Genomic DNA, 16,701 nt, shown 5'->3' with positions numbered 1-16,701 from the left:
ATAGGGAAAGAGTCCCTATGATCCTTCTGTGACACTGGCCAAAAGAGGCAAGCCCTGTTGGCTAGTGTCAGCATCCCACACCATACCAGCTATCTAGCAATGGCATGGTATCTGCTTGGATAGGCAGGGGTCCACTATGGCCATCATCCATCCAGGGGGGAAAGCAGGCAGGCAATTTTAACCACACATAATCCTCACTCACTCTCTGCTCTCATTCTTGTTTTATAATTTTTTTTCTTACATTTTATTCTGCTATTGAGCTTTTTCTTACATTTTCTGTTAGGGTTTCCCTCCCTACACACACACACACACACACACACACTGTGAGGGAGGATGCAATGGTGTGTAGTGTACTTAAGTGGCTAAAGACTAAGGGTTAGTAAATACTTATATTAATCAATATGTGGTTTGCGCCCTTTCACACTCAGGCGCCTCCGTAGCCAGGTGGGAAGGAGCAGCAGTGCGTAGTACACGCTTCTTAGACCGGGGTTCGAGCCCATCACCACCAAATACGGAGGATGCGGAAAGGTCAGGGAATGACCACCGCATATCCCTGAGCAATATGGCCTTAGTTGCTAATGCTCCTAAAAACCAAATAACAACCCTTTCACACTCACAGACATACTCTCATTTATTCTGCTGGTATTTGTCTCATTAACTCAGCCAAATACGTGGACAGTGAGACCTCAGAGATACTCAGTGCCTTCATTTCTGATACAACGAAAGTGAATTATCACATAATGGAACACATCTAGAATGTGAATGCACAATTGTTAAAACTAAAATCTTCTCTGGAGTGCAATTATCATTTTTTTTGAGCTGTTGTTTGGGGGGAAGAAGTTGGAACAAATGATGTGACCACAGTGTCATTCTCATTCAGATTTTTCTTTTATAATTAAGAAGTGGTATGGTGGGGGCTGGTAATGATGAATAATGGAGTTTTAAATTGTAGTTTTAGTTATTTACCCATAAATTAATGGTTTTAGTAAAGCTTGTAAGTCAAAAGAAGTCCTTGGAATAAACTTCAGTTAATTATTAATTATATTAACTAGCCATATAGTGTGTTTTTTTTTCTGTTCCAGAAAAGAAGTTGAAGGAATAAATGAGGAAGAAGAAAAGTTGGGTCTGTGAGTTTCAAATTGAGCAGTAAAAGGATGCTTACTGGTTGCAACATGTGTTTGGATTGGTTTAGAAAGAGAGGAGGAATTATAGAAACCAGTTCAGAACAGTGCCCATGGAAATGTCTATAAAAAAGGCATGCAGCAGAAACAGAATGTCTGTGAGACAGAGAGGAGAGACGTTGTAAGTGATGGGTCATTAACTAACCTAACAGCCCTCAATGGAGTCTATAATCCCGAGAGAGGTTATGGGGACACTGCACCAGATGTAGGAACAATATTCCATGGTAGGGAAAATTTGGGATTTGTACTGAGTGAGTTTGGAAGTAAAGTAACAGAGAGAGCAAAAGAGGCCGACTGGCTAGCCAGGTGGGTAAAGTGCCTGCCTGACAACCCAAAGGTTGCCGGTTCAAATCCCTCCTCGGGCTTGGATCAGAGTAAAATGCAAAAAACTTTGGGAGGTGCATTATGGCCACAGAAGCTGATGCGCCAACAACAAAAAAAAAAAAAGCAAAAGAGAGAATCAAGTTTTTTAGACACAGAGGAATTAATTTTTAAGAGAGAAAATGTAAGTGAAAAATAATATTATTGACACTATGAAAGAAAAGCATTTAACATGGTATGGACATGTAAAATGGATGGAAGAAACCAGATATCCAAAGGCTATCCTGGAAATTATACCTCCTGGATACCTACTGTCGTGAGAGTGCATGACAGCCCGATTCTTAACCGACCAAGACACCTTGAACTGCACTTTATGGCAGGAAAAAATCCCTACCAAAAAATAACTTGTAAGCTGAGGAAACCCATTGTAAATGGAAATGCTCCTCTTGAAGAAGAAGGAATTAATTTTTGTGATATGCTTATGCCAAGAGAGATTAGAAGTCAGGATAATCCCTAATAGAGATATGTGATCTTGTCCAGAATCAGGGTGAAATCAGAGCAGAAGAATCCTTTTTTTGCAAGATATAAGACAGGCCCGAGTCTTAGAGGAATTGAAATGAACTAAGTTATCTTTGTCCCATTGGTTTCCCAAAAATTACCTGGAGAATAGCATTTAAGGAATCAGTAGTTTGAAACTGTTTACTATGTAGAGCAAGGTTTTTCAAACTTGGAAGTAGAATGCAGTGTACTATCATCAGCAACACTATGAATAGGATTTCCAGTCAATGGAAGAAGGTCATTAATATACAAGAGGAAAAGAGTGGGAGAAAGAACTGAACTTTGGGGAATACCAGCATTAGTGGAGAAGTTAAAGATTAGAGAAGTTGCAGGTGATAGCATGTCTGCTATCACCTGCAGTGAGCAGTCATGGACAAAAGTGGATACCCAATTAAACGGTTGGCAAACCATAAGTTGAAAGCTTATTTAGAAGACTTTTATGCCAAACATGATCATAAGTCTTTGAAATGTCAAGAACAACTGACTGAGTTTTACTAAACTTTTCGATTGAATTTGGCCATAGAAGGGTTAACATACGCTGGTGGATCACCAGTGGATCAACACTGAAGGAATCCATATTGATAATCACTGGTTAGATGGAAAGTTTCTAGATAATTTAGGAGTTGGAAGTTAATGGATTTCTCCATTACTTTAGAAAGAGTACTTGTTTATACTCTGGTACAATCACCAGTTCAGTGGATTTTACAATCAATTATCAATACAAACATTAATCTTATTTAGCAATCACTGGCTTGAACCCCTGTCCACTCAAAGAGCACATGCTACTGCTCTCTCTCTCTCTCTCTCTCTCTCTCTCTCTCTCTCTCTCTCTCTCTCTCTCTCTCTCTCTCTCTCTCTCTCTCTCTCTCTCTCTCTACCATGTCGTAGAAGTGCAATGGGACAATAGCTGGTTGAGGGAGGGTGATTTGTAACCCATTTTAGGGACTGGCTGGATATAAGTAAATTTCCAAGCAGAAGGAACAACACCAGTGGAATAAGAAAGTGTAAAAAGGCAACACAAAACAGAATTAAGCTCAGAGGCACAGATTTTCAGAACAAGTGGAGAAATATCATCAGGATCTGAAACTTTCTTGGCATAAAGAATGTTTAAAATTCTTCTTACATTCTTTTCATGGAAGTCCATGTGAGGAATTCAGTACTTGGAATAGTAGCAAGATGTTTACCAAGTTTGTTAATACAAAAGTTAGGAGAAAAGTAGGATGAAGGCAGGTCAGCTTTATCTTTAACTGAGGTGGCAATATCAGATTTTAACATAGGTTACCACCTATGTTAAAACAAACTTGGTAGTGCAGATGGGAAAAAGTTCCTTCCAATAGCTTTGGCAAGAGACCCAAATGCTCAACTACCATTTGGACTGAACAATTGTTGCAATCTTTGGTATAGGCAGAAAATGAACCTGGAGCTTTGGATGTCAGTTGCAAAGATTTAGAAGATTTAAAACAGTAATCCAAACAAGAAAAATAGTAATCTTGCACTTCATCCTACTTTGCATTCTTGCAATGCCAACTAAAAAATGGCTGAGAATTGCCCCAAGAGAAAGGCTACATCGGAGAGGAGACTATCACTAAGTTGCGATCTGAGATGCCTAGAGGACCACTAGGCATCTCAGATCATTATCGTCCTTGGTCATTTGGTCATTTATTGGTCATTTATACTTGGTCATTTTTTAAAATGTTGATTTCGGAACTACATAAGTCGCTGTACCGCAATTAAATTATCATGCGAGAAAATTTCACCGAGTGTGGGAAAATTTTGCAAACCGGCGTGAGAAACGTTTTAATGCCGTTTTGCTATTCATTTTCAAGTTATCGAGTCCATCAAATGAAACAATTTAGTTAAATATGCCAAAAATGCAATCTGTAAAAGAGCGTTATAGTGATCTGTGACAGCGTTATAGTCAGATACGAGTTATAATATAAGAACAGCGTTATAGCAAATCAGCGTATAGTGAACCGCGTTATAACGGGGGCCTGCTGTATGTGCTAAAATAACCACTGGTGATCCGGCACCCCACAGCTCCCAACCCTGCCGGATTAGTGATGGCCGACCTGTACTGTGGACAAGTATAGAAACGTAGTTCCTGATACATGGTCAGGTGTAGTCCCCTGATGAAATTGCCTGATCATGTATCAATATTTGCTTCAGCTGACATCAGATTCTGCACATTTGCCTTACCTATATTCGACCATTATCTAATGTTTCCTGTTTCCCCCCATATCTGATGACAGCTGTACCACTTTTTATTTGTATTTTACTGTACTAATTTTACTTTACAGTTCACCCACCTTCCATTGGCTATGTAATTCAGTCCATAATTTTCTTAATTCATCATAACTTTTAGGATGTTAACATTTTTCACCTTTCACATATCTACTACACTTCCTTTTCTACTATCCTCACCCTTCCAGTTTCTGGCACTGTGTGTAATTTTCACATCCATTTATGCATACTTTGTTCAGTATATTAATACAGACTTATATATACTCTTGCATACTTTATTGCTGCTTTGTGCTTTTAGGTGCATCTGTCATACCTGACTTATTAACCTTTCATTAACTGAAACTATTTCATCAATTGAAAACCTTTTTTCATCCACTGTAACATTTAGTGTGTGTGTGTGTCCGTCCGATAATTCAAAATAAAACATAAGCCAGTAGTACGGCAAAAAATGGCTTATGTTTTATTTTGAATTATCAGATATATCTGGGCATCATGTGGAGGATGTGCATTTTGCTGCCTCTAATGATAGCTTAATATTTATTTATTTTTTTTATCTTATTTTATCTTAACTTTTAAGCCATTATTTAAATTATATATATATATAAAGTATTGAGGATAATAATAGAAAAGGTAAATCAATCAAATAATATCATTCAGGATATTTAGGAAAATGCTAAGGATTAAAAAAAAAAAAAAAAAAATTTATCGCTTTTTACCCACAATCTAGATGACTTCAACTGGGGCCAACCACCCAGACTGAAGGCAAAAAATCCGAGGACGTAGGAGAAACTATTTCTTATCTATACCACTATTTTTTGCCTTTATGGAGTTCAGGTTCTATTATTCCTACTCCTTTAGTTTTTCTTCTTACTATCTGCATGTTTCTCTTTGCATTAACTTAAATTTGATTGGTTAATTAATTAATTATTTTTATTTACTTTTACCATATCCATCACATAGGGGGCACCACATTATTTTGATCTTGACGACTATATCGTTACTACATTATGTCCTGGCTACGGTAGATATGTAGTATGTACTGTATTATATATTTAATCATATTGTAATCATTAAATTACGTTCTCTGTCGGGTCAACAATGATTAATATATGCTTACATTTATAATTTACTTATATTTTCTTACTTTTGATTCTAAAATTTCTTAACCATTTTTAATTGCTATATTTGGTTTATATTTAAATTACTTAGCATATATTGATCATTACAGAAACAGAGAACTTGTCATTTTTTGCCTTCAGTCTGGGTGGTTGGTCCCAGTTGAAGTCATCTGGATTGTGGGTAAAATGCGATAATTTTTTTTTTTTTTTTTTTTTTTTTTTTAATCCTTAGCGTTTTCCTAAATTCCCTGAATGGTATTATTTGATTGATTTACCTTTTCTATTATTATCCTCAATACTTTATTCACATTATGGTTGTAATGCATGATTGCTCTGCAACTGCATTGACCCATAAATATTAGTTACAGTCGTTATAATTATTAACTTTCTTTTTTATTACTGATATAAATGTGTGTGTGTGTGTATATATATATATATATATATATATACACTTATACATATATTTGAATAATGTTTGAAATAGTTGTAAACTGAATCTTTCATAATAAAAAATAAAAATGTAAAGCAAATGTCAGCGGTAGCAAAAAGCATATTCCTCTACATGATGCTTGAAATATAAAAAATAAGTTAGAATGATGATTTAAAAAAAAAATAGTAATGCAAGCTGCTGGCATTATTATTATTATTTTAAATCATCATTCTAATTTATTATATATATATATATATATATATATATATGTATGTACACATACATGTTTTCATTTTTGAAAGGGGTCCGTAAATTTCATTAGTTTGGGAACCGCTGGTCTAGGAAATCTTTAAAACAGTAAGAAATTGTTTGGAACTTATTAATGGAACATAATACGTAAATTTGGTACACTTAGAAGTTATAGTATGTCTTAAAGTACTGTTTTATTGGAATTCTAAATTCAAAAAATAGCAAGGGCTTAATTTTTCAGTACTCACCTTGATTGATCTGCAATTGTTATGGTTTGAATGGCAAGAGGTGACTAACTTTAAGGTGATTGGCTCTTAAATTAAGGGGTGGGTAAATAGTAATTATAATGGAAACGGAATTAAAATATGCGCAAGGAAGTAGAAGTGCACTAACTTCGTCCTTGGTTGTCATTAAATTGGGATTCTAAATAGTGGATAAGCCAATTGTAATTAAGCCCTTGCTATTTTTTGAATTTAGTAAATTTGGTACTTATGATGATTGTTTTAAATCCATCTTGCCTATATTGGCTACCTCAGAGAAATAGTCAAAAAGTTCTGGTTTTTAGGTTTTACTGTACTTTATACCTGAAGAATGCATAGATAATCTAGCAAAAACAGCTGAACACCTAACAGTGCAGAACTGTTAAATGTTGTCAGCCGTTAATTCGTATTTCTTGCTTATAATTTATACAAATACAACAAATTAACAATATAAAAACAGTATAACTACGATATCGACACAATATCAGAAAGAAACAAATTATGAATTAAATTATGTGTAGTCTGCTTTGCTGAAGAAGAGGTGAAAGCATCAAAACATTCCACACTTTTGTAACAAAGTGTTTGCTTCTCCATTGGTGGTATTTTTAAAGATGCAATATTAAGTTATAAAAACATCATACCTTATTTTTAAATAAACTGTTTGATGCGATTTATATGATCTTAGTTTAATGCAAAATTTATTAATGGCTTGGTTTATCTCCTTTATACACCAAAAAAAAAAAGTAGTAAATAAAGATAATGTGATATAAATTTACATATTTAAATTTAGTTTTAATTGAAAATGAAGTACAGTCAGTCCTTGTATAGCACGATAGTTGTGTTCCTAGAAACTCTCATGCAATGCAAAATTGCGCAATACAGATAACAGGCCCTATGGGAAAATTAGGGTTAGGTGCCGACCACCTAAGATTGAACACACATTTGTAACCAAAACATTACCAAACAATAAATAATCGTAATAAAATACTTACGTATTTTATTACAACTATTTCGTAATAAAATATTGCTAATGCTTTTGCTTCTATTGTAAGCAGACTTGTTCTTTGTTTGATCTTCTATCCAAACAGATGTTCCATCTCTTCCAATTCTTTGTCTTGATCTAATGGATTTTGTTGCACTTTGAGTTGTTCCTGCTATGAAAGTTTTTTTATTTTCTCTGCATTCTTTCTAATTCTCGGTGTTGCCTCATTTAGGCCTGTAGCATGTGCAGTATCACGTGGTCTTTCATTTCGCTCATTGTTTCACAATTTCATATTTTTTCTCTATCGACAGAGGCGGACTGACCATAAGCCTTACCGGGGAAATCCCTGAGGCCAGTGTGATTTTGGCCATAAACTCTAGTATGAGGCCACTACAAATTTTCCCAGGTAAGGATTTTTGACCTAGTCCGCCTCTGTCTATCTATTGCTTTTCTTTTTCTCTCTGTATCTGTAGTGTCTTTACCAGGACACTTCCTTTTCAAACCTTTTAGTATTATTTTACTCATTTTCAGGGAATAAAGCCCAATTACAAAATGAGGAGGCATGCTTGATACACATAAACAAAGCTGTGTGCGTGTAGCAACTGAATAAGCAACACCATAAAGGCAGGAACACACTATTAACACCTCACTAGCTCACATTTTACTAAAGCACATTTCTGGGGGTTACTACCATAAAACAATAAAAACAATTTCCAGTTGCGTTTCTGCTAGTGGAATCTGTTATAAACTGGTAGTAAACTCGATCTAATTGCATTTGCGATAATACCAATAGCTAAAATTGTGTGGGTTTTTACGTTATTATGGTGAAATGTGTTTCCCCTTCACTGATATAAAAAACAAATACATTTTCAGAATCTTCTCTTCATTCCTATCGTGTTGCGTTCAGTTCGGGTGATTCCACGTTCGACTGCTATTTTTTGTAAACACAAAGGCCAATCATGCATAAGCGAATTTGGTTCGCGTTATATATGATATCGTTCCCCTATTTATAAATCTTGTATGCTCGAATTTTCTGTAATGTAAACACAAGTTATACGAGGACTAACTGTATTTTCATTTTTTACTTTATTATTTATTTATTTATTTATTTTTTTTTTTTTCAGGCACGGTAAACCCCTACAGGTATTTTCATGTCGTGGTATTGCTATTTGTATTGAATATTTTTTGGGAAGAGGACACACAGATGTGACAGCTTTTGTGCCACAGTATCGCCGACGCCATTCACATGACATTACAAATCAACATTTGCTTGAGGAATTACATCAAAAGCAGAGGGTAGTTTTTACGCCTTCTAGAAAAGTTGGGTCTACAAATATAGCTAGTTATGATGATAGGTAAAATTATTTTGTCCCCATATTTTCACTGTGCTAGCATGATTAAAAATTTGAAAAAATAAATTATATTTATTTAGAGGATGGTTACAAGTGAACTTCCTGACTGCAGAATTTATTTTGAAATACAATTCTTTTAAAGGGAAAAAAAAAGTGATTTCTCATTTTACATTATAAATGAAAAGCATGATTTCTCATTTTACATTATAAATGAAAAGCATCACGTAAATAATGCTAATTTTGCAAGAAATGGGGGTGGGGGCTGTCCAGACTATTGTGCAAGGTTAGGTCAAGTAGTACAAAAAAATTATTCTTATGTTTTTAAATATATTGTCATATCAGTGTTATAGAAATTACATACAGTAGAGAACTACTGTATGTAATGTTGGGCCGACCGGGCTAGCCGAGTGGGTAAAGTACCTGCCCGGCAACCCAAAGGTCGCGGGTTCGATTCCCGCCTCGGGCTTGGATCAAAGTACTGCAAAAACCTTGGGAGGTGCAATATGGCCACAGAAGCCGATGCGCCAACAACTACCAAATCAAAAAAAAAAAAAAAAAAATGTAATGTTGGCAGCCATGAATTCTTATTCCATACTTTTATCTTTTGTTATTTTATTTTGTTATTAGATGTTATGGTTTGTTTTTATTTTATACTGTTTTCCATTGTTTTTTATTTCATTTTCTTTTAGACTACTTTTGTTTGGTTGGCTTTAGACAACTAAGTTATTAAAACAGTTACGTATTTATTATTACAATATAGAAAAATACAACATTATAATTTAATGTTAGAAAATAACTACAGCTTATAGTATAAATTTAATTAAATAAAATTGTGCAATTAATATTGATAGTTAAGAATAATTTACAATATAAAATCCTAATACAGAGCAACTGTGGTTTCAGATATATGGATATGATCATGTCCCCTAAAACAAATTATGAAAATAAGTAGTGTTCAAGGAACTGGCAATTTCGTACTGGAAACTGGAAAAGTGAATACTGTGCGGCAGGCCCTTGTTATAACGTGGTTCGCTTTACGCTGATTCGCTATAATGCTGTTCTTATGTTATAACCCGTATCTGATTAAAGCACTGTCGCAAATCACTATAACGCTCTTTTACCAGCATACAGATTGCATTTTTGGCATATTTAACGAAAACGTTTCATCTGATGGAGTCGATAGCTTGAAAATGAATAGCAAAACAGCATTAAAACGTTTCCCATGCTGACTTGAGAAATTTTCCCACGCTTAGTGAAATTTTCTCGCACGCTAATTTAATTGCAGTTCAGTGACTTGTTACGTAGTTTGAGATCAACATTTTAAAAAAAGATCAAGTATATTGCTTGTAATATTTGCGTTATATGCATTTATCCGAATTCTCATCATCATTCAATATTAGACATCGCAGTACAGTGACTTGTTACGTAGTTCGAGATCAACATTTTAAAAAAAGATCAAGTATATTGCTTGTAATATTTGCATTATATGCATTTATCCGAATTCTCATCATCATTCAGTATTAGACATCGTGCGTAATGGACAGTTTACTTGAACATTGAATCATAATTAATGCAACCAATGCAGTTGCATTTTCGAATAGTTAATAATGGCGGATAAGAATGAAAAAGCAATGTCTGGACGCAGTACGAAGACTACAAATGTAAGAAAAGACTGAATTTGAAATTTAAATTATACGTTTTGAAGTGAATCGATTCTGGTCAACGACAAGTGGATGTGTGCCATAATTTAGGACTGGAAAGTTTAACTGTAAGAACAATTATAAAAAATAAAGAATTAATTTTAGCAGCGGGAAAGACAGCTGTTCCACTGCAAGCAACTAGGGCTATGCTGGCTATTAGGATTGAAATGGAGAGACTTTAACTAATTTTATCGAAGATAATATCCAACGCAGAATTCAGTTAAGTTAAATATAAAAAAAAAAAAAAAGTGGAACCATTTAAAACTAGTAAGGGCTGGTTGAATAGATTTAAAATCCAGGGAGAAGTCGCAAGTGCAGTTCAAGAAGCCAAAACTTTCAAAAAAGAACTTGTTAAAATTATTGAAGGGGTCTATTATGTGTTATACTTCTCAACAAGTTTTCAACAAAGATGAAGCGGGACTTTTTTGGAAACGAATGCCTAAATGAAGTTTCATATTGAAAGAAGAAAAAAAACATGCCAGGTTTCAAAGTGGCAAAGGATCGGTTGACTTTTTTATTGGGTGGTAATGCTGCGGGTGATTTTAAATTAAAACCCCTTTTAGTTTACCAGGAAGAGGACCAGAGTACAACCCAAAATCGACAAATTTTTCATGATTAAATTCATCAATTAAATTAAATCAATGTAGATCAATTAAATTCATGATTTTAATTGGAATTTTAAGTTTAATTTACTATTAATTACATAATTACATATGTAGGTAATGCAGAGTATTTTGTATGTACAAATATTTGAATATTAAATATTTTGACCGACATTTGTGCATCTTTTCACTACCATTTATTATCGATTAGGAAATATCCTATGGCACCGACCGCAACTCACAAATACACATGTTACCTTATGGGAATGCGGCACTCGCTTAACGTGGATTCACTTGGCGCTCTGTTTTTCTGGAATGAATTATCAGCGTTAAGCAGGGGTTGCCTGTATATACTCATCTACTGTATATCCTACTATCATATTTCTAAAGGGGAAATTAGCTAAAAATTTAAAAATTGGCTGTATATTTGCTTTGATATATTGAGTATTCAGTTCAGAGTAATTTTTGTAAATAACAGAGCTCGTCAGGGAATAATTACTGTAGACACCCAGTTTCTCTCCTCAGCTAGAGATGCAATAAAAGAGTATATCAGTAGAATGCTAACTACAAACAGCTGCCTCTGGAGGAGAATGTGGCTACCATTCATCAAGCATGTTACATTAGTTACAAAATAAATTTTTTTCAAAAAAAACTTTTAGAAAAGTTTTTTGAAAAAAAAAACTAGGATGGCAAAAATTGCTGAAGGCTTAACTAGGTAAAAATATACATGAACTGACAAGTGATTTATGGAGACATGACTTCACTTCAGCACTATGATAGGCCAGACAATTTGGTTTTGATTTAGTTTTCTCAAAGCGCGGTAAATTCTAGGGCATCAGAAATAAATACATGGCAAAATTGGTAAATCAGTAGGACTGAAGTAATGGCCACCGAAAGAAAAAAATTATACATTTGAAGAAAAGTTAAAGATTATTGAAAGAATTAAGAGCAGTAAAACAAAATGCAGTATATTTTGCAAGTGTGGAATTCCAGAAGGAATGATCTGCAGTTGGATGAAAGAGGAAGAAAAATTGTATTCATTCATAGACTATAGAAGTTGTAGGCCTCCAAAGAAAGAAGACTAGACAGTGATGTGGGCGCCTCCGTAGCCAGGTGGGAAGGAGCAGCAGTGCATAGCACACGCTTCTTGATTAGACCGGGGTTCGAGCCCGTCACCACCAAATACAGAGGATGCGGAAAGGTCAGGGAATGACCACCGCATATTCCCGGTGCAATATGGCCTTAGTTGCTAATGCTCCTAAAGACCAAACAACAACAACAGTGATGTGGACCAATGCTTATACAAGTGGTTTCTAAAGAAGCGTAGTCGAGTGCAGATAAATGGGCTAATTTTGAAATCATAGCATTTTAATTTCATAAGCTACTTGGTAGAGATGCACATTTAAAATCTTCTCAAGGGTGATTTTTGAGATAGAAGGCTCATCATGGGATATCCCAGGTTAGCCACGTAGGCTAACCTGCATTTGATGATATTACAGCAACAGAAGCGTTTCCTGAATTTCTGTGTAACATGATTCAAGATGGCGAATTCACAAACAATTCTCGATTCTGCCATAAATTGTCTCAATTCCAACTGCACATTCTGAGAATGTTGCTGAAGGCTTAACTAGGCAAATATATATATGAACTAACAAGTGATTTATGGAGAAATCACATGACTTCACTTCAGCACTATGATAGGCTAGACATTCTGAGAATGTGCAGTCAAAGTTGAGACATTCGACAAGCAGGAGGCTGGTAGTGGTGGATTTATGGCCTGAGGATGGGTTCCGGCACGGTTTGTGAAAGGTTACCTTAATGCAGCGGTTTCCAACCGGGGTGCCATGTAATTTGGTTTTAAGTTACTTAAACTTATTATTATTTTTTAATTTATATGTTTATTTCATAATAAAAAGGTGTACAGTATCTTTTTAATTTTGTGGTGATCTATAATTGATGTTTATTTAGTGCCTCTATATAAAGAATAAAATTACATACTGTGTGTGTGTATATATATATATATATATATATATAATTTGTATTATGAAATGTAATTTTTATAATAAATATCATATAACATATATATTTTTTTAATATTATGTGTACACACACACACAGAATCAGATCTAACAGACAGAAAATTGAGTAGGGGTGCTGCCAAATAAAATAAATTACTTAGGGGTGCCATTATTAAAAGGCGCCTCTGTAGCCAGGTGGGAAGGAGCAGCAGTGCGTAGCACACGTTTCTTGATTAGACCGGGGTTCGAGCCCGTCACCACCAAATATGGAGGATGTGGAAAGGTCAGGGAATGACCACCGCATTTCCCGGAGCAATATGGCCTTAGTTGCTAATGCTCCTAAAAACCAAATAACAAACAAACCATTATTAAAAAAAGGTTGAAAACCACTGCCTTAATGTATATTGATTTAGTCAATAGTTAAGTAAATAAATTGTCTTAATATTCACATGGTATAAGAGTGGTCATTATAGAAATCTAGAATCCATGGAACTTATGATTGTTTTAAATATAATACACACTGTAAGTTGTTTCCATGGATGAATTTTGTTCAGCTTGCTGTATTCAATCTTTAAAGGAAGTCTGGTGGCATTAAGTTTAATGACTGGTATAGAAGAGATATATAGTATAATAGTATAGAATATATATATATATATGTAATATTTTTTAATTTTTTTTTCTTTTCTTCTATAATAGTATAGAATACATATATATTCTATAATAGTATAGAATACATATATATATGTAGTATTTATTAATTTTTTTTCTTCTTTTCTTCCTTCAAAATTAGTCCAGTTCAAAATTTCCATTTAGCATTAGTTGGGGAATATGATGCAAGAAAGCAAACTGATACAGCATCAGCCAAAAAAAAAAAAAAAAATTTCCATCCATCCAGTCACTCCAAATGTTTGTACAGTTCAGCCTTAAATTTATTTTAGCTATCAACTTCCACAACAAAAGATGGAAGTCTGTTCCAGCAATCAACTAACTGCTGGCTAAAATTAAACTTCCGCACATCTATTCTACAACTGTCTTTGCCGACTGGGCTAGCCGGGTGGGTAAAGTGCCTGCCTGGCAACCCAAAGGTCGTGGGTTCGAATCCCGCCTCGGGCTTGGATCAAAGTACTGCAAAAAAACCTTGGGAGGTGCATTATGGCAACAGAAGCCGATGCGCCAACAACTACCAAAAAAAAAAAAACATCTGTCTTTCCTCAATTTGAATCTATGCCCCCCTCAGATTCTTAATCTGAGCAAGCGGAATTATCGCATCAGCATTGAACTGCCCAAACCATTCAAGGCCTTGTACACCTCAATCAGATCACCTTGCAGGACTCATTCTAGCAACTCTACATCCTTCCTAAAATGAGGCCTCCAGACCTGTATGCAATAGTCAAGGTGTGGCCTGACCATTGCTTTATACAAAGGGATAATCACCTCCTTGTCTCTGCTGGCAAAATTCCTATATATCATTGACAAAATTCCATGACCTGCTCTGGCAGCCTGTCTGCACTGCTCAGAGAACTTCATATCTGACTGCACAATTACCCCCAGGTCTTTTTCATTCTCCACCTCCCTGAGTGTAGTACCACACAGTTGGTATGTTTCTCTTGGGTTACTGCTACCCATATGCAGTACTTTACATTTGTCAATGTTAAACTTCAGTTGCCACTTCTCAGCCTATCTGCCTAGCTTTTCTAGATCATGTTGCCGTAGCCTACTGTCTTTACTCTCATTAACGATCCTGCCAACCTTTGTATCATCTGCAAACTTGGACATTAAGCCTGATCTACCTTCTTCGAATACACAAAACAACAATGGGCCGAGCACTGAACTCTGGGGAACTCCACTAATAACATTAGTCCATGTAGAGCAGTGTCCATTTATTAACACTCGCTGCCATCTCCCACTCAACCATCCCTTTATCTAGTGCAACCAGTGTTGCCATTTTAGCGGTTTTCCCGCTAGATTTAGCGGAATTGCTTCAGGTTTAGCGGATAAAAATATGAAATAGCGGATAGCGGATTTTTTAGCGGGAAGAGTATAAATGTTTAGCATTTTATGTATTTTGGCAATGTAACATTTATATTAAGAAATATTCATTTAAGAAATATTAAATTAATTGTTCGATTAATTATTTAATTAACAATAAAAATAATTCATAATTGAAATAGTAGGGATATCATATTTCATAGTTTTTTTTTTTATAAAGCGAAGAATCGGTTTTATATTATTCTGGATTTCCCTGAGGAGAACCCCAACAATTTTATGTAGTTACGCTCGCGGTCAAACGACCTGATCATTGGGTCATAGCTTTAAATTGTTGAATCAAATCTAAAAATGTGGAAAAAATTCTAATGACGCCTTTTTTTGAAACAGCGAAGGAATGGCATTGAATAATTTTTCTTCGTCGTATTTGTTTGGCTTCCAAGAAATGCGATCCGAATTACCGACATCTCTTTCAACGTTTCTAATAACCACAGAGCAATAAGAGTAATAAGTAATAATTATTTCTAATAACCACAGTGTAATAATATCTTAGTATAGTCAGTCCTCGTATAGCACGATAGTTGTATTCCTAGAAACCCTCGTGCAATGCAAAATCGTGCGTTTAGTAAATCCACCAGCCGACAAAATCAATTCAAATATTTATACAGTGCCATAAACGATGGTGCAGATCCGAAAAAGATAGTTCATTCGTGTCAAACAAGGTGGTTATCCATTGAAGTTGCTATAACAAGAATTTTAGAACAGTATATTGAATTAAAAGCCCATTTTGAAATAACTCGTTTGACTGACAAATGTTATAGTGCAGAACTTCTTTATTCAATGTTCAAAGATGCAAGTAATTTAGCATATCTTTTATTTTAAAACCTATCTTATCTGAAGTACAAAGAGTAAACAAATCTTTTGAATCAAATACTGCCGATCCTACATTATTACTACATGATTTAAACATGCTATTGTCGATGATTGCCAATAAAATGTTTTTACCAAATAATGAAAGAAAAATAAATGAATTAATAATGAATAAACTTATCACAACAACAACAGATGAAATGGCAATAAGAGAGAGATGCCGTAATTTCTTGATTGATTTGTATCAACAATTAAAACAACGCCTTCCGGACAACATAAAAGAATTAGAAAAAATGTCATTAATCTCAGTTAACAATATATTAAAGAAACAAAAAGAACCACTGATAAATTTATTACAAAATTTAAAATTGTCTGAAGTAGAAATTGAAAATATTGAGCAATAGTATATAAACATTACTCTCGTTAAATGGGAAAACATCAACAATACAATGAAGTTTTGGTCAGAAGTTTCGAAATATCGAGATGCAAGCGGTAAAAATCCATTTAAAGAAATTAGCGAATTTGCATTGGGTATTTTAATTTTGCCATTATCCAATGCAGATGTGGAAAGAATATTCAGCAACATAAATCTAGTAAATAACAAAACACGCAACAGAATGAGTGTTGGCACGGTTAATGCAATCTTATCAGTACGATACGGGCTCAAAAGAGTTGAAAAGTGTTGTAAAAATTATGTTTTACCTGAAGAAGTGCTTCGCAAAATAGGCACACAAGAAACATATGATGAGGAGGTATTGAATTTCGAAATTAATTTAGATTTTTAGATATTGATTTTATATTAAAAACAGAAAATAAATAACTATTTATATATA

General features: G+C 34.5%; 1 protein-coding gene across 2 annotated transcripts in view; it reads left to right on the top strand.

Annotated features, from left to right (window-relative positions):
- LOC150082526 (uncharacterized) overlaps positions 1 to 16,701 on the top strand; it is an 88,522-nt gene that overhangs the window by 51,664 nt on the left and 20,157 nt on the right. The window contains exon 5 of one of the 2 annotated variants that reach the window (XM_090378664.1): positions 8,465 to 8,695. The exons of the other annotated variant lie outside the window; for it this stretch is intronic. Coding sequence (XP_090234790.1) covers positions 8,465 to 8,695 — 231 coding nt within the window. The remainder of the gene's footprint in view (positions 1 to 8,464; positions 8,696 to 16,701) is intronic. 2 annotated transcript variants of the gene reach the window in all.

This window comes from Mastigoproctus giganteus, chromosome 7, assembly GCF_048544385.1.
Source record: "Mastigoproctus giganteus isolate SK-2022 chromosome 7, ASM4854438v1, whole genome shotgun sequence".
Lineage (NCBI taxonomy): Eukaryota > Metazoa > Arthropoda > Arachnida > Uropygi > Thelyphonidae > Mastigoproctus > Mastigoproctus giganteus.
This window is presented reverse-complemented; position numbering and strand designations above follow the sequence as displayed.